The 17,141-nt window shown below is 46.5% G+C and overlaps 1 protein-coding gene across 4 annotated transcripts in view; it reads left to right on the top strand.

Moving 5' to 3' along the window:
• The window catches only part of RLF (RLF zinc finger), a 109,125-nt gene that overhangs the window by 28,023 nt on the left and 63,961 nt on the right, over nt 1-17,141 (top strand). For all 4 annotated transcript variants that reach the window (XM_034753861.1, XM_034753862.1, XM_034753864.1 and 1 more), the window contains 2 exons: nt 5,437-5,518; nt 14,326-14,458. In XM_034753861.1, the coding sequence (XP_034609752.1) occupies nt 5,437-5,518; nt 14,326-14,458 (215 nt within the window). The remainder of the gene's footprint in view (nt 1-5,436; nt 5,519-14,325; nt 14,459-17,141) is intronic.

Below are 17,141 nucleotides of genomic sequence, written 5' to 3'. Positions count from 1 at the left end.
CTGAAATATAAGTACAGTATTTATATTTCAATTGATTTTATAATTATATGGTAAAATTGAGGAAAGTAAGCAATTTTTCAGTACTAGTGTGCTGTGACACTTCCGTATTTTTATGTCTGATTTTGTAAGCATGTAGTTTTTAAGTGAGGTGAAACTTGGGGGACACAAGACAAATCAGACTCCTGAAAGGGTACAGTAGGCTGGAAACGTTGAGAGCCACTGATCTAGATTACATAGGCTGGATGCTTAAAAAATAACATTGTCCTGCTATTTGAGTAGGACAAAAGACTTTACAGCCTCTCATAAACTTTTCATTTCTTATGAAAGGAGTGGGCTATTTGGCCCAATTGCTGTCTGGGTGGGTCATGCAATGCATAAAGGCAAGTTTTATAAAAATTCTTCCATTTTCTCCTCTGTAGTATTAAAATGCATTCCCCTAGAGCAATGCTACCTCTTTAGCATGTCTGTGTCCCAATTGTTGGACTTGCAAGGCTGCTACTTGGAGATATACCCATGCTTGTAGGAAGCATTATGGTTTAGATTCATCATCTAGCTCTGATGCTGTTTGAGAGAAGTATTCCATGACATTGTTTACCAAACTATCCCAAGAGTTGAAATATGCACAGGGCACTCAAAGAAGAAATGGAGGTTACTTACCTGTAATCAGAGTTCTTCGAGATGGACTCTGCATATTCACCCTTCCTGCCTATCTTCACTTCTTTTATTGTTTTCTAATTAGTTCTTAACTCTGCAGTAGTGATGGAAGAAACTGAGGCTGCAAACAACACCTCACCCTCAGAACCTGCTTGAATGATAAGGGGAGAGGTAGGAGGGGCTATCTAATGGACACTGTTGCTGGGTTACGCTGTCCAAACTGCACCTGTCAACACACCCCAAGAATGTGAATATGCAGAGTCTATCTCCTACTCCATTTACCAGGTGAATAACCTCCATTCTTCTTAGAATGATGGTCCCTATTGAATTCCACTGAGGGTTATGCACATGTGCCTGGAGCCGGGGTGGGCAAACTTTTTGGGCCGAAGGCCACATCTGGGTATAGAAATTGTATGGTGGGCTGTGAATGCTCACGAAATTGGGGTTGGATTATGGGAGAGGTGAGGCGCTCTGGGCTGGGACCGAGGGGTTTGGAGTGCAGGAGGGGGATCAGGGCTGGGGCAGGGGGTTGGGGTGCAGGAGGGTGGATCGGGGTGCAGGCTCCAGGCATGCTTACCTCAAGTGGCTCACGGAAGCAGCTGCATGTCCCCCCTCCGGCTTCTACACAGAGGCGTGGCCAGGCAGCTCTGTTGCGCGCTCCCCAGTCTACAAGCGCCGTCTCTGCAGCTCCCATTGGCTGCGTTTCCTGGCCAATGGGAGCTGGGGTGGTGGTGCTTGGGGTGGAGGCGGCAGCATGCGGAATGGAGCCCTTTGGGTGCCCCTATGCGTAGGAGCCAGAGGGGGGGACATAGCACTACTTCCGGGAGCCACGTGGAGAAGTCCCTGACCCTGCTCCGCGGCTGGAGTGCCAGAGCGAGGCAAGCTCCAGACCTCGTTCCCCAGCAGGAGTTCGAGGTCCAGATTAAAATGGCTGACGGGCCGTAGTTTGCCCACCCCTGGCCTGGAGCCAGAGCTTTGGAAAGTAGTACTGTTTGGCGGTTGGCACATGTATTCCTGCATTGCCTCATAGTTTCGCCCAAGGTGATGAAGAGTGGAGTGGGCCACGTGTCTCCAATTCCTTCTCACTGCTGCATGGTCCAAGTCAGAGCTGCTGCTATGCTCTCGTCCCTGTGATACATTTTTCAAAACTTTTAGAAAAATGGTTTTTATTCATGTTCATAGTTCAGGTTTTATTGTTTGTTTTTGTTTTGTTCTAAATTTTCTAGTCTCAAATTGTTTTTATAAGATTAAGGACTTGGGAGACCGCTTCAGCGTTTTCCTGCCAAACATTCCCTCTTCCCCACCCCCCACAAATACTCAGGCATGGTTAATGGATTACCCGCAGCTGCCCACTCTGTCTATTCTCCTGATCTTTTGGCACAACTCTGACCCTCTATCAATTGCCAATAATTATCAATTTGTCAATGATCAGTAGCCAAATTATTGATAACTAATAATTGATAACATATTTAACTTTGATTATATTATATTAGTTCAGTAATAACAAACCTTGGATAAATCAGCTTTGATTGGATTTATTGATTAACAGTAAAGACACCACATACCAGAGGTATACAGTTAGCAACAGCTGAGGAATACCTCTCCTATAGTTCACTGACAGTTTGTGGCTAGACTGCAGATGGTCTTACTTCCCCTATGAGTTTGGGGCAGTTATACCTTTGTCACCTTCATTAGGTATAATTCTGGTCCTCATCTATTTTCTCTTTTTGGTACACACTTCTTACTTTAGGCTATTTTGAAGGTTCCTGTGCCATTGCAGTTCATTTTATATTTTGCTTTTAGTACATTGCTAAAACATCTCCAACATTTTTTGAAAATTATGCTAAGGGTTACTGCTCAGTAAAATTCTGTTCTCTAATATGCATCCGAAGAAGTGGGATATAGTACACGAAAGCTTATGCTCTAATAAATTTGTTAGTCTCTAAGGTGCCACAAGTACTCCTGTTCTTCTTTCTGTTCTCTAAAGTTAGCTTCATCTTAACTACAAAGCATCATGGGAGTCTTGTTCCTAGGAAAGCCTTAAAAATCTTTCTTGGACTGTATTAAGTGTCAACACATCTCTTTCCCCTGACCCTCTGTGCACACTCTGACTCCGTTCTTTCTGGAGTCTTCTCTTGCAGCAACTCCAGTTAGTGAACTGCCTGTTGTTCCCTAAGTTCAGGCAAACTTTCTGTGATATAGAGCTATTCTTGAGACAGCATCACTCTATTCTTCCTACCTTTGAATGCAGGAGGATGAGGGGGCATTTACCCCAAAAGCAATCAGCTTCCCCAGCTGGCAGTCCACTTGTGAATTTCTGTCAGTGAACTGCTGGTTTGAAATGCTGCAGGAGGCTCATCAAACAGGCACGGCCTGTGGAAGGAACTTGTACTTTCTAATGCTAGGGGAAGTATTGGAAGACTCTCCTGGAGAGGTGGTGGGGCAGGATTTGCCTCAGGTGGCTGTAGATTAGAGAGGGGTGGCATCTCCACCTGCAGCAGTCCTGTAATACAGGAACTGCTGAGCCATGCTGGGTGGGCTGCCTTGCTTTGTGATTAACAGGAGCCTGGACACAAGGAGAAATCTTGTTTTGTTGTAGAGCAGGGTTGTGTGCTTTGGTATTACCTGCAGCCTGGCTGTGCTTTTGCCACTGCAAAGACAGGGCCGTGTGCAGCAAACTGCCCCTGTGCTAAAGACTGAGCTTGTCCACAAGGGAAACCTGCCATGTGGAACTCAGTTGCTGCAGTACTGCTGTAGACAAAAGAACCTTTTTCCCAGACAGGAACCATTTCTGGATGGTCCCACTTACCTCCCTCTGCCACACTCCTGTCTAACCCTGCTTGCCCGCATCTTGCCCTACACAGACTGTGTCGGGGCCTTCCTTGTTTTCTATGCAGGTGACTAAATGCTACCCACAAGTCGGGAGGAGGAAGTGACTCTCCTTTGCCCAGGCAGTATTTGTGTGAGCATCATGGGCCTTGTCAAGTCAATAATCCACTTACTTGCTGAGAGCAGCTCCTCAGAGAATTACAGAGCCCAATACACACACATACATGTCGGAGGACACCGAGTGGAAGGGGGAGAAGGCTTCTCTATTAGGCTGCATGAAGAGTGGCGCAACAGACAGCTTTCCTAATTAGAACAGGAGTACTTGTGGCACCTTAGAGACTGACAAATTTGTCAGTCTCTAAGGTGCCACAAGTACTCCTGTTCTTTTTGCAGATACAGACTAACACGGCTGCTACTCTGAAACCTTACCTAATTAGCCATCTACTTGTTGATTGCTGGGCTGGTGAGCCCATGACCAGGAACTCCATTATCACCTCTGGTACAACCTCTTGTAGTTGGTTGTTGGGGGTGTGTGTGTGTGTTTCAGTATACTGTCACAACTATGCGCAGATAGCCGACACAGCAGACCTTGATCAAACTGCCCAATAAAACCACAGAACTGTTTCAGTAGAAGGCACCCAATCACGTTTGTTGTTGACGAAGCATGGTCCTAGTATCCCGTATACTCGACAGGACTACTACAACATGTTTGCCTATAACAATGGACCAGCTTGGTGAACGGTGGGACTTTCCTTTTCCGCTTTGGCTGGTGAAAGACGCTTCTTCTGAGACCCCTCTTTATATACCAGTACAGACAAATTACGTATTGCCCCTCTGATGTGGTTAGTTACCACCTTTTATCATGTACACGTTGATTCGATCAGAACATCTCTATCCATCACTCTGTCATCCTGATCTTATTTAAGAGAGGTGAGTGTTATTTTTTGAGGAGTGTGTACCATATGGGTATCTGGGTGTTCTGATACCGTCCTTACAGAATGTGCTTACATGAGTGTCCTGTGCCTAGCATATTAAGAATTCTTCTTAAGAATGTGTTTTTTGCAATACCAGCCCTGTTCTTAGCAGCTTCTGTGAACTTGTGCGCAGGCAGGCCCTGACTTCTGCTCACAGCCCGACTTTTGCTAACTTAGCTTTATATTAGCAGGGCCTGACTACCACTTTAGTTCAGGCCTCTTCCACCAGGCCTCATGTCTCAGGCTCTCTCCTTTGACTACACCTCTTTCAAACCCCCCAGCTTCTCTATCCCCCACAGCTCAGAGCTGTGGGACATCACTGGTGGCTAGAGGACGCTTCTAGACTATTAGCCTGTCTCCCCATTCCTGCCCATCAGCCTCCCTGATCATTCCATCCCCCACCCCCAGTTGAACATGCTTCTTCCAGAGACACTTGGTTTTAAATTTCATTGTACTGTGTGGCAAACTTTCACACAAAGCACTTTAAGTGATATTAAGGCTCATGCTGTACAATAGTAACTTGACCTTAATTTTGCTCCTTAGTGATGTCACAAGGAGGGAGGGATATTAAATCTGATGTGACTCTTAAAAATCAGTTTAATGAAGTCTGTGATCACAAACACTAAAATCCCTCAGTCATGGTATGGTTATTTCATGAGGTCACTATAGGTCAGAGTTATGGTTTGGATGTCTTAACTGTGCATTTCTTACTTTTAACATAGTTTGGATTTCTTAGAAATTTAATCTTAACTCTGAATTTCCTGGGTTTATAATACCTGGTTTTGTGATAATTACTACATCCCTGTAACTTTTTTTTTTTTTTTTTTTTTTTAACTCTTAAGTTACTAAAACACTATTTCAATCATGGCTGCATCTTAATATAGTTTCATGTCTAGGAATAAAACAAGACCTGCCACTTCCTAATGCTGCTACAGCAGTGTTTTAGCTATCTTACTTATACAGCTCTTTTTTGTTACAGGAGTTGTTTTGAACTACTGCTTTCTGTGCCTGAAAGTGAATTGCCATGTGACACGTGGTTAGGATTCCATCAGTCTATACAGGTAAGTGTATTTCATTAAGTTGTAACAAGCTCCAATTTGAAGTAAGCCAAATTCAGACTGCAAATAAACCACAAATTTTTAAGTTAGGATAATTAACTATTGCAAAAAATTATTAAAGGTTGTGGTGGATTCTCGAACACTAAGAAACTGTTAAATCCAGGTTGGATGGATTTCTAAAAGATAAGCTCTATTTTAAACAGGAATTAATTCAGGGAAGTCCTGTGGCCTGTGTAATACAGGAGGTCAGATGAGAAGATCACAGTGGCCCTTTCTGGCCTTAATTTGTGTATGTATAACAGAATAAGTGAGTTTATAGGTGGGACTTGAATGAGAGGGTGGTGTCATGGAGGGCAGGAATTGCAAATGCAGCCTTATGCATGTGGGCATCATGGAAAAAGGCATAGACAGAAGTGAGTGAAGTAAACTACAAGGCTGGCACCATTGGCTACGGGTGTGGAGATGCAGTAAGAGACAAAGTCCAAGATGTAGGCTAGGGCATAGTTGTACACAGGCTTGTATTTGTGGGAGTTAAGTCAGAACTGGGGAAGTCAGTGGAGGAATTCCAAGATGGGAGTGATTTCAGCAACATTGGTTTGGATGGAGTGAGTGGGATTGGGCTATGTGACAACTAGGATTTGCCAGGTAGATAACAAAATTTATTTTGCTTCAAGTATTCGAAGGCCACTTTGTAAAACAGCGTTTTACACAAAATCTACTGAAAATAAATGCTTTATTTACAAATGTTGAGTAGTGGGGGTTAGTGAGAAGATGCTAAATGTTCCCCGGCGATATTAAAATGTGCATAATAACACTGATCACTAGTGCTGAGAACAACAAAGTGGTTTATTGTGCAATCTAGAAGAAATGCAAAATTCTAGCAAAGGAAAACTAACTAAATTTCAGATTAATGGGCAGTAACTTGTGTACTCCAAACACTAGAGAGACATAACTTACCTGCTTGCTGAAAAATAGATTGAAGGATTTCATGGTCTGAGAAAAAGGTTTCCCAATATTTCTTGTAAACTGCAGAGTAGAAAAGTTGTACTTTAGGTTGAGGATGTAGCTCCTCCATGTTTAAGGTTAATAGGTTGATAGATTGCAAGACAAAGCTTAAAAAATGTGAACTGATGTAGTGCTGTGTGCCTGAGTCTGCAGATAGCTTTCGAGTATGTGGCAGCATGGATTGTGCTGTAGGGGCACATGCATTTCATAAGCACAAGATCGGATTTTTTTTTGAGTACTTTGCATTTGTCCTTATTGAATTTCATCCTATTTACTTCAGACGATTTCTCCAGTTTGTCAAGATCATTTTGAATTTTAATCCTATCCTCCAAAGCACTTGCAACCCCTCTCAACTTGATATCATCTGCAAACTTTGTAAGTGTACCCTCAATGCCAGTGGTGCACAACTGGGGGTGCCCTCGTGGGGGGCACACAAGAGGTTCTCTAGGGGGGTGGGAAGAAACTAGGATTCCATTGGTCCTGCAGGACCCTCTGCCATAATAGTGGGAGCAGTATAAAAATAGAGTGGATATTTTGGGGTGGGACCGGCGCAGGATTAAAAAAAAAAAAAGTCCTTCCATGCCACAAACAATGTGAACACCCCGGCCAGCAGCTGCTGCTCTCCAGCCACCCAGCTCTGAAGGCAGCGCTGCTGCCAGCAGCAACAAGAAGGGGGCTACTTCACATTACTTGTAATGTGGGCTGGGACAAATTCCATGAATGGTAAGGGCTGTGCAAGTGGAAATGTTGGTGCACCACTGCTCTATACTATTATCTAAATCGATGAAGATATTGAACAGAATCAGACCTTACCTCAAGTCTCCCCCAAGACCCAGATTTCTGCCCTTACCCCTGAACTCCCCACACATCCAGCCTTCTGCCCTGCACCCCCTCACACACCAAGCCCTCTGCCCTGAACCATCGCCCAGGTCTGGGGTCCCGGCTACCGGCCCCTTGACAGCCCGCTCAGCCCGCTGCAAGTCTAGGTGAACAGAACCCCAGGCTGGAAGCGGCTGAGCAGGCTGGCGGCGTAAGATCAGCATTTTAATTTAATTTTAAATGAAGCTTCTTAAACATTTTGAAAACCTTGTTTACTTTAACAACTAAACCATTGTTGTATGTATAGACTTAGAGACACCTTCTAAAAAACGTTAACATGTATTACCGGCACGCAAAACCTTAAATTAAAGTGAATAAATGAAGACTCGGTACACCACTTCTGAAAGGTTGCCTACCCCTGTTCTAGGTGTTTCATAGAATATCAGGGTTGGAAGGGACCTCAGGAGGTCATCTAGTCCAACCCCCTGCTCAAAGCAGGACCAATTCCCAACTAAATCATCCCAGCCAGGGCTTTGTCAAGTCGGACCTTAAAAACCTCCAAGGAAGGAGACTCCACCACCTCCCTAGGTAACGCATTCCAGTGCTTCACCACCCTCCTAGTGAAATAGTGTTTCCTAATATCCAATCTGGACCTCCCCCACTGCAACTTGAGACCATTGCTCCTTGTTCTGTCATCTGCCACCACTGAGAACAGCCGAGCTCCATCCTCTTTGGAACCCCCCTTCAGGTAGTTGAAGGCTGTTATCAAATCCCCTCTCATTCTTCTCCTCTGGAGACTAAACAATCCCAATTCCCTCAGCCTCTCCTCAGAAGTCATGTGCTCTAGCCCCCCTGATCATTTTTGTTGCCCTCCGCTGGACTCTTTCCAATTTTTCCACATCCTTCTTGTAGTGTGGGGCCCAAAACTGGATACAGTATTCCAGGTGAGGCCTCACTAATGTTGAATAGAGGGGAACGATCATGTTCCTCGATCTGCTGGCAATGCCCCTACTTATACAGCCCAAAATGCCATTAGCCTTCTTGGCAACAAGAGCACACTGTTGACTCATATCCAGCTTCTCGTCCACTGTGACCCCTAGGTCCTTTTCTGCAGAACTGCTACCTAGCCATTCGGTCCCTAGTCTGTAGCAGTGCATGGGATTCTTCCATCCTAAATGCAGGACTCTGCAGTTGTCCTTGTTGAACCTCATCAGGTGTTTCTGTTTTTTGGCCCAATCCTCTAATTTGTCTAGGTCCCTCTGGCTAGGTCTACACTACCCGCCTGAATCGGCGGGTAGAAATCGACCTCTCGGGGATCGATTTATCGCGTCCCATTGGGACGCGACAATCAATCCCCGAATTGGCGCTCTTACTCCACCAGCGGAGGTGGGAGTAAGCGCCGTCGACAGAAAGCCGCAGAAGTCGATTTTGCCGCCGTCCTCACAGCGGGGTAAGTAGGCTGCGATATGTCGAATTCAGCTACGCTATTCACGTAGCTGAATTTGCGTATCTTAAATCGACTCCCCCCCTGTAGTGTAGATGTACCCTCTGTATCCGATCCCTACCCTCCAGTGTATCTACCACTCCTCCTAGTTTAGTGTCATCTGCAAACTTGCTGAGTGCAGTCCACACCATCCTCCAGATCATTAATAAAGATATTAAACAAAACCGGCCCCAGGACCGACCCTTGGGGCACTCCACTTGAAACCGGCTGCCAACTAGACATGGAGCCATTGATCACTACCCGTTGAGCCCGACGGTCTAGCCAGCTTTCTATCCACCTTACAGTCCACTCATCCAGCCCATACTTCTTTAACTTGGCGGCAAGAATACTGTGGGAGACCGTATCAAAAGCTTTGCTAAAGTCAAGGAATAACACATCCACTTCTTTCCCCTCATCCACAGAGCCAGTTTTCTCATCATAGAAGGCAATTAGGTTAGTCAGGCATGACTTCCCCTTGGTGAATCCATGCTGACTGTTCCTGATCACTTTCCTCTCCTCTAAGTGCTTCAGAATTGATTCCTTGAAGACCTGCTCCATGATTTTTCCAGGGACTGAGGTGAGGCTGACTGGCCTGTAGTTCCCCAGATCCTCCTCCTTCCCTTTTTTAAAGATGGGGACTACATTAGCCTTTTTCCAGTCATCCGGGACCTCCCCCAATCGCCATGAGTTTTCAAAAATAATGGCTAATGGCTCTGCAATCTCATCCGCCAACTCCTTTAGCACCCTCGGATGCAGTGCATCCGGCCCCATGGACTGGTGCATGTCCAATTTTTCTAAATAGTCCCGAACCACTTCTTTCTCCACAGAGGGCTGGTCACATTCTCCCCATATTGTGCTGTCCAGTGCAGCAGTCTGGGAGCTGACCTTGTTCGTGAAGACAGAGGCAAAAAAATCATTGAGTACATTAGCTTTTTCCACATCCTCGGTCACTAGGTTGCCTCCCTCATTCAGTAAGGGGCCCACACTTCCCTTGACTTTCTTCTTGTTGCTAACATACCTGAAGAAACCCTTCTTGTTACTCTTAACATCTCTTGCTAGCTGCACCTCCAAGTGTGATTTGGCCTTCCTGATTTCACTCCTGCATGCCTGAGCAATATTTTTATACTCCTCCCTGGTCATTTGTCCAATCTTCCACTTCTTGTAAGCTTCTTTTTTGTGTTTAAGATCTGCAAGGATTTCACTGTTTAGCCAAGCTGGTCGCCTGCCATATTTAGTATTCTTTCCACATATCGGGATGGTTTGTTCCTGCAACCACAATAAGGATTCTTTAAAATACAGCCAGCTCTCCTGGACCCCTTTGCAAATTGATTGTTTAATTTGCTCCATTATCTTTCCGTATACTGAAGTTAAGATGACTGGTCTATAATTCTCCAGGTTGTCCTTATTCCCTTTTTTATAGATTGGCACTATATTTGCTCTCTTCCAGTCTTCTGGAATCTTTCCCATCTTCCATGAGTTTTCAAATAATTGCTGATGGCTCCGAAATCTCCTCAGTCAGCTCCTTGAGTATTCTAGGATGTATTTCATCAGGCCCTATCATGAGTCCTCTCTGCAGAGATCCATCACAGAGCCAATAGTCCATCATTGGGTGTGGGGGAATGGCTTCGTATGAAGACAGGCTCTCCACCAAATGCCAAAATTTTTGTTCCAGCGGGGGCATGAGCCTGGCGTCGTTTTGCTCAGGCCTCCTTCATGCCCTTCCACACATTTGCCTGATCCCTAGGGTGACTTCCAAAATCAAATGTCAGGGCCACAGTCATTCTCATACTCCTATCATAGTTGTGAGGTTAATGGCATCTCTGCCCCCCGAGACCTAAAAGTGCCCCTTTAGATATCAGGCCTCCAGCTGTCGCCTTTCTGTGGGCAGGGATCCAAATTCCTCTTCTTCCAGACTGGGGATTTAGGATTGCAGTCCCCCTGAAATTTGCTGTGTATCCCTCAGGTTGCTGAAGGGACAATGACAGTATCTACCTGTGACCAGACAGCTTTCACAAAGCATAGTATACATTTATTTTATGACAAAAGCATTACAGGTAAAACATCATACAATTATATTGTTTTGATATGCCTGCTAAGCTTAGTGGTGTCTCTTATTTTCCACATAGAGACCTTGGCAAGATCTAGTTCTTCAAACTCTTCTGGGCAGGGTTTTACCCTGTTAGCTACAATCACATCAATTTTTACATCAAAATGAGGTTCATAAGTCAGTTCATGCCAACCCGTTGTACCAGACGCCCTTCTTTGTCTCCTTGGCCTCTTGAACATGGTCTGAACCAGTATATGTAACTGACTCAAACTTCTCTGGAGTTGTTTACCTGATCTTGAATTTGCAGTAATTACCTCCATTGATTTTAGTTCCTGGCGAAAGTTTGGTAACCCTCTCCCTAGAGGAGACAGAACACAGACCCAACCTCACAAAGATACATATAGCATTATAGACACACAAGTTTGACTAATCCTTGGGCTCTTAGCGTTTGGCACATCTCACTATAATAGTCTTTTGACGTTTCCACAGTTCCAGGGTCTCGCATCTGTCACAGTATGCTACTGGGTAAAGCAGTTTTGGTTGATAGACTTGCCACATATATCCAGTCAACTCCCAGGCGGCCTAGATCTGATTTCACATCACCACAATCAGATACTCCATGCACATTTGAAGTCCCTGTAACATCCACGGTGTTGGCTGGTTAAGTACCATGGATGGGGATTGCTATAGGCAAGTCGAGTAGATCCTGATACAGAGGATGACTATATCCACCAGAAGAACTTATTTGTCTAAATGGAAGAGACTCTCAGTATGGGTGGCTCATCGTAATGTGGACCCTGTGCAGGCTTGGGTTCGGAAGATCCTTGAGTATTTGCTGCCTCTGAAGTACTCCAGAACTGTCTTCCAGTACCTTCCTGGTGTTTCTAGATGGTATCACTTTGGCCAGGAGAGAGAATGAGTGCCAAACACTTATGGCTGACCCTCCCTACATGATGTTTCATAGGGACAATGTGGTGCTGAAACCTTCCCCTAAGATGGTCCCTCAGGTGGTCTCAGAATTTTGTGTGAATAGTGTAGAACTGATGAATGAAATTGTTTTTAATTGTTCACTTTATTACTGTAACTTCATACGTAAAGTTTTATGAATAAAACAATATTCATTCATAAAACCGGTTACCCCAATAACTGGCTAATTAACAATTAAGATGCTTGTTAAGAGCCATAGCTGTTCAGTCAGCTGCCTTTGTAAATTTCGTTATCAATCCAATTCCTGCTTAAATCACTAAGACTTGCCATATTGTTATTCAAACCCCATTTTTAAAACGCTTACTCCATTTTGTAAGGGCTTACTGCAACCTTCATTTTTGCAAACCCTGCTGTAATCTTATTAGTTTAGTTTTAGATGTGTGAATGAGGTATGTATGGATGATACATACAGCCCCAGCCTGTCCTGATTAAATAGAGTTCAAACACCAACGGCTGAAGATGCAGACAAGAGCCCTAACAAAGTAATAAGAATCCACCCTAAAAAGAAAAGGTACAATAGAAGGAAGATTAAAGCCCGGTCCCAGGCTGAAAGTCATGTCTGCAATTGACGGGTAATCAATCACCAAACCCAGAGGCAGAGTGACACAGCAAGACCTATAGACTCTGGATTCAAACTAAAGCCTACAAAAAGGATGGGTGAGATGGAAAACTTTGGAGGAGGGTAACATTCTGCTGCCAACATGGAAGGGCATCGGTGCATGCCCAACAGAGACCCAGCTCGTCCTTGTGCTCGGCTTTCCTGGCCAGTTAGCTGCCACAAGCTTCGAACCCAAGCTGCAAACTCAAGCCACAGACTCAAGCAGGACTGGTAACTATGCAGCAGCTGCAGAACATCTGATGGATGTGTGTGTGTGTATAGGTATTGGGTATGATGTGTGTGTTTGTATAAGGATTAAGATATTAATTATTGGTCATAAATCAAATTATCATAATAAATGTGGCATCTTTATCTTGTCCCCTTTAATAAGATCCTGCTAGTTTTTATTGGTATAACAATAGTTAACCTGCCTGTCTTCTTCCCAAAATTCACTCTTCATCTGGATAAAAGTTTTTAATCCTGGGGGAACATCTGGTGTGTCTTTTTACTACAGCGACAGTTCAGATTCCTTCCTCCCCCCCCCCCCAGTTATTTCTGGCTACAGCCATGGCCATTCCAAAGGCCAGGCCATCACATCACAAAGAATATCTAACTAGCTAATGCAATGCATCTCATTGTTACCAGTTGGCTGTGTACCTCTTCCACCGAACATCAAAACTTACTCTACTAGAGCTCAAGGGACAGCCTCCACCTGCTTCAGAGATCTCCAATTTGCATTGCAAGGCAATGACATGGAGCAACCCACTAACTTTTTGTCAAGCATTATGCATTGGACTTAGTTGCCAGAACAGATGCCAAGTTTCGGAGAGTTCTGATCCATGTTTGACTGATGCAGCTGATATGCCTCATCCCACCATCCAGAAGTGGTATTGCATGCCAGTCACCTATCATGGGGGTGATCCACACCAATGCATACACAAAGAGGGTGGTTATTTATTCTACAATAACTGTGCTGCTTCATGTTGTTGTAATCTGTGAATCCCATAATCCCACCTCTGTCCATGCTTTAGGAGTCCTCAACTAACACAAGCTTTGAATTGGGAGGGAACTGAGGGAAGGTTATGATCTCGTGCCCTTTATGCTCTTGTATGGGAGCGTGAGAAAGTTGAGTGCATGAATCTTCTGTGCACAAGGCACATACACTCCTATAGTGGGATCTACAGTGTCTTTAACATCTCAAAGAACCACAATTACTACAAGGTAAATAGCTATTCTCTCTGAGGTTGTGAACTGGCCCTACTCATCCCACTGAAGCATTAACTCTGAAAGATGACCGTTTGAGCCATCTGCATTGTTTCTCATAAAATGGTCAAGTTAATGTCCTTATCCTACAATTCCCAAGCCACACTCCACATATTATCTGGTACTAAAAGCCCCAACTATCCCTAATCTTCTGCCAAAACCTCCATCTTCTCCTCTGATAACTTCTGTTTAGTTGTATTGAAACTAGGAAAATTTGAGGCATGCAGAAAATGAAGAAACGGTGTAAACATATTAATATAAAAATAAATAGTCTAGGGTATACTATAGGGACATGTCTTTTTCATTTAATTCAATAAAAACCTCTAACTGAAGCTGGCAGAATGCTGCAGAAACCTGAAGACCTAGCTGCAGAACTTAGGGCCAGCTTGCTAATAAGCAGCATTGTAGTGTCCCAACACAGCACAATAGAAATGAAGCATTCAAGAATGACCATAATGTAATTGAATGGTGTTAAACACATTTTCGGGTGGTATAATGCCAAAATGGTATAGTTGGTTGTTTGTCTTTCTGAAGTTAGATTCAATATTTAATCTTACTTAAAATTCTCTTAATGGACTTTGGGTTTGTGTTTTTGTTTTGTTTTATAGGATTCACATGATGCTTTACTGGAATTTGGGAATAATAATCTCCAAATATTGGTTGACATTACTAGGGAAGGCATGTGGAAAAATCCAGTTCTTCTTAAAATTCTATCACAGCAGCCGGTAGAAGCAGAAGAAGGTAAGAACTGAGATTCTGATTTGTAACATATGGAGTTCAATAAACTGTTGGTACCCTTTGGTTGGGGGCAGGTACCTGTCAATCCTGATTTGAGCTGCTCATTCTTCTTCAAGTGATTGTTCATGTGTATTCCACAGTAGGTGTGCGTGCTCGCCACGTGCACCAGTGCTGGAAGTTTTTCCCTTAGCAGTACCCGTAGTTGGGGAGCCTCGCTGTGACCCCTGGAGAGGCATGTCTATATCCCCCCATAAAGGGGGCTGCGCGCTCCCCCCACCCTCAGTTCCTTCTTGCTGCAGTGAAGGTAGTCGGAACTTGTGCTCCAGCATTGCTGTAGCTTCTATTCTTGGTAATACGATCCTAGACTGTTACTAGTTTCTGCAGTTAGTAGTCTGGCCTGGGGCATGCCCCGAGCCCCAGGCTTCAAGTCGTGCAACTCCTGTCGCAATTCCGTGCCCAGAAGTGATCCACACTCCGAGTGTCTTCGCTGTCTGGGCGAGGCTCAGATAAGTGAGCGCTGTAAAATCTGTAAGTCCTTCACGCCCCGGACTAAGCGTGACCGTGAGATCCGACTCCAGGCCCTGCTTATGGAGTCGGCATTGGCCCTGGCATGCCGACCTGATCTGGTGCTGAGCACCGCATCCTCGGTGCAGAGCGAAGCCCCATCCACCAGTTGGCACTGCTCCCCTGCCAAGAAGCAAGGCAAGATCCAGGGGCGCCGAGACAAGGACAGGGATCAGGCTGGACCTGAGTTGGCCAGCCCACGATCCCCCTTGGGACCCAGATCTCAGACTTGTGCGGAGCGAAGTAGTCCGACCCCGTCCGCGTGTGCCTCCCCGACGATGAGGGTTCCGTCAATGCTGGAGGCAGCCCAGGCAGCGTGCTACATCCTCGTCATGCCGGTACCAAGTGGGCCACCTGAGCTGGGGACTCGGTTCCAAGGGAAGCCGTCGTTGGGCACTCACCAGCCAGGTCGGTGGTCGACCTCTCTACTCGATCTGCCGGGCCTTCCCGTAGCCCGCGACAGACCTCCACGCCGTTGTCGGGGTCGCCTGGGAACGAGTCACCGGAGTCGTCTTTGACCCACAGGGGTTGCAGACAGAAAGCGTCGACGTTCCTCGTTCAGCCACAGTGATAGCAGGTCTCGACGCCATCGGCACTGTCGATCATACCACGGCGCGCACCATGCCCAGAGTGCATCCCGGCAGTCACCATCACTGCTGCGTCGTAGCCGCGGTCTCCAGAGACAGTACTTCCGACGTATACATCTTATTGTTGTCAAGGTCTAAATCCCGGGGCAGGACCCGACATGGACGGGACCGGTCGAGCCGCTCCTATGGCACTGTGCGCTCCTCGGCCCCCTCTGCCTTGGCTCCCAACCGTCCTTCCCCGGACCGCACCATCCCCCAGGAATATGTAACCCTCGTAGGACCCCAGGTGGCTCAGTGGCAAGGGGTGCCATGGCAAGGACAGTGGTACCAGTGGGCACCGTGGCCCCAGGCACCTGCACCGCCGAGGCCCCGCTCTGTGGCTGGGGCATCCCAGCCCACTCAGCGTCTTCCCCTCCCCGCCTCGGCACAGAGAGCAGTCCTCAGGTGCCGCCCCGCACCCAGACCCGGACGCGGAGTACGACCTGCCGGCACTGCCTGATGCCCTAAGGGCCATCCCGGTCATCCCGTTGGCACTGGACGAGTCTATAGCAGCACTGCTCCCTCCTTCTCAGGAGGATTTCAAGGAGCATCAGGAGGTTGGTGTGTAGCCGCCAACCTCCAGCTGCAGGCGGAGGAGCCATCGGACAATTTGTTTAATGTCCTCTCCTCCTTGGAACCGGGCCGTGTGGCACTGCTGCTTCACCAAGTGGTGGCCAACATTTCGATCGGACTATGGCAAACCCCGTCCTCTGTCGCCCATTTCCAAGAAGGCAGAGCGGAAGTACTTTGTACCAACGAAGGGGCATGAGTACCTCTACACTCATCCTATCCCGAACTCACTGGTGATGGAGTCCATCAACCACCGTGAAAGACACGGCCAACCCCCAAGTACAAGGATGCCAGGAGACTGGACACTTTTTGGGGAAAAAAGTTTATTCTGCCAGTTTACAGCTCAGGGTGGCAAACCACCAAGCGCTCCTGAGCAGATACGACTTCAGCTTGTGGGGATCCCTACCAAAATTCGAGCCCTCCCTCCAAGGGCAGGACAGGAAGGAGTTTTGAGCTCTGGTTGAAGAGGGTGCGGTAGTGGCGAAAGCAGCTCTCCAGGCCGTTTCGGATGCAGCTGACACGGCGGCTTGTTCGATGGCCTCGGCTATCTCCTTGCGACGGGCGTCGTAGCTTTCGCTGTCCAGGCTGTCAGTGGAATCCCAGTACCTGATGCAAGACCTGCCATTTGATGGCAGGGCATTATTTGCGGACCAGACAGACACTCGTCTGCACGGGATGAAGGACTCCCGCACCACCCTGTAGACACTCAGTCTGTATGTCCCGCCAGCCAAGGACAAACCCAGACCGCAGCCCAAGAGGCCTAGGGACCAGAGACGCAGATCACAGCGCCAGTCCCGTTCAGCCCCATGCCCCAGACCCTCGAAGGGCAAGAGGCAGGGCAAGAGGCGTTTTTGACTTTGGGGGGGGGCCACCTGACCTGTTGCCAGGGAACCCCCCTCAGTTAATAAAGTTGGTTTTTGGCAACC

Source organism: Trachemys scripta, chromosome 20 (assembly GCF_013100865.1).
Source record: "Trachemys scripta elegans isolate TJP31775 chromosome 20, CAS_Tse_1.0, whole genome shotgun sequence".
Classification (NCBI taxonomy): Eukaryota; Metazoa; Chordata; order Testudines; family Emydidae; genus Trachemys; species Trachemys scripta.
The sequence above is the reverse complement of the archived record's forward strand: the minus strand, read 5'-3'. Positions and strand labels throughout refer to the sequence as shown.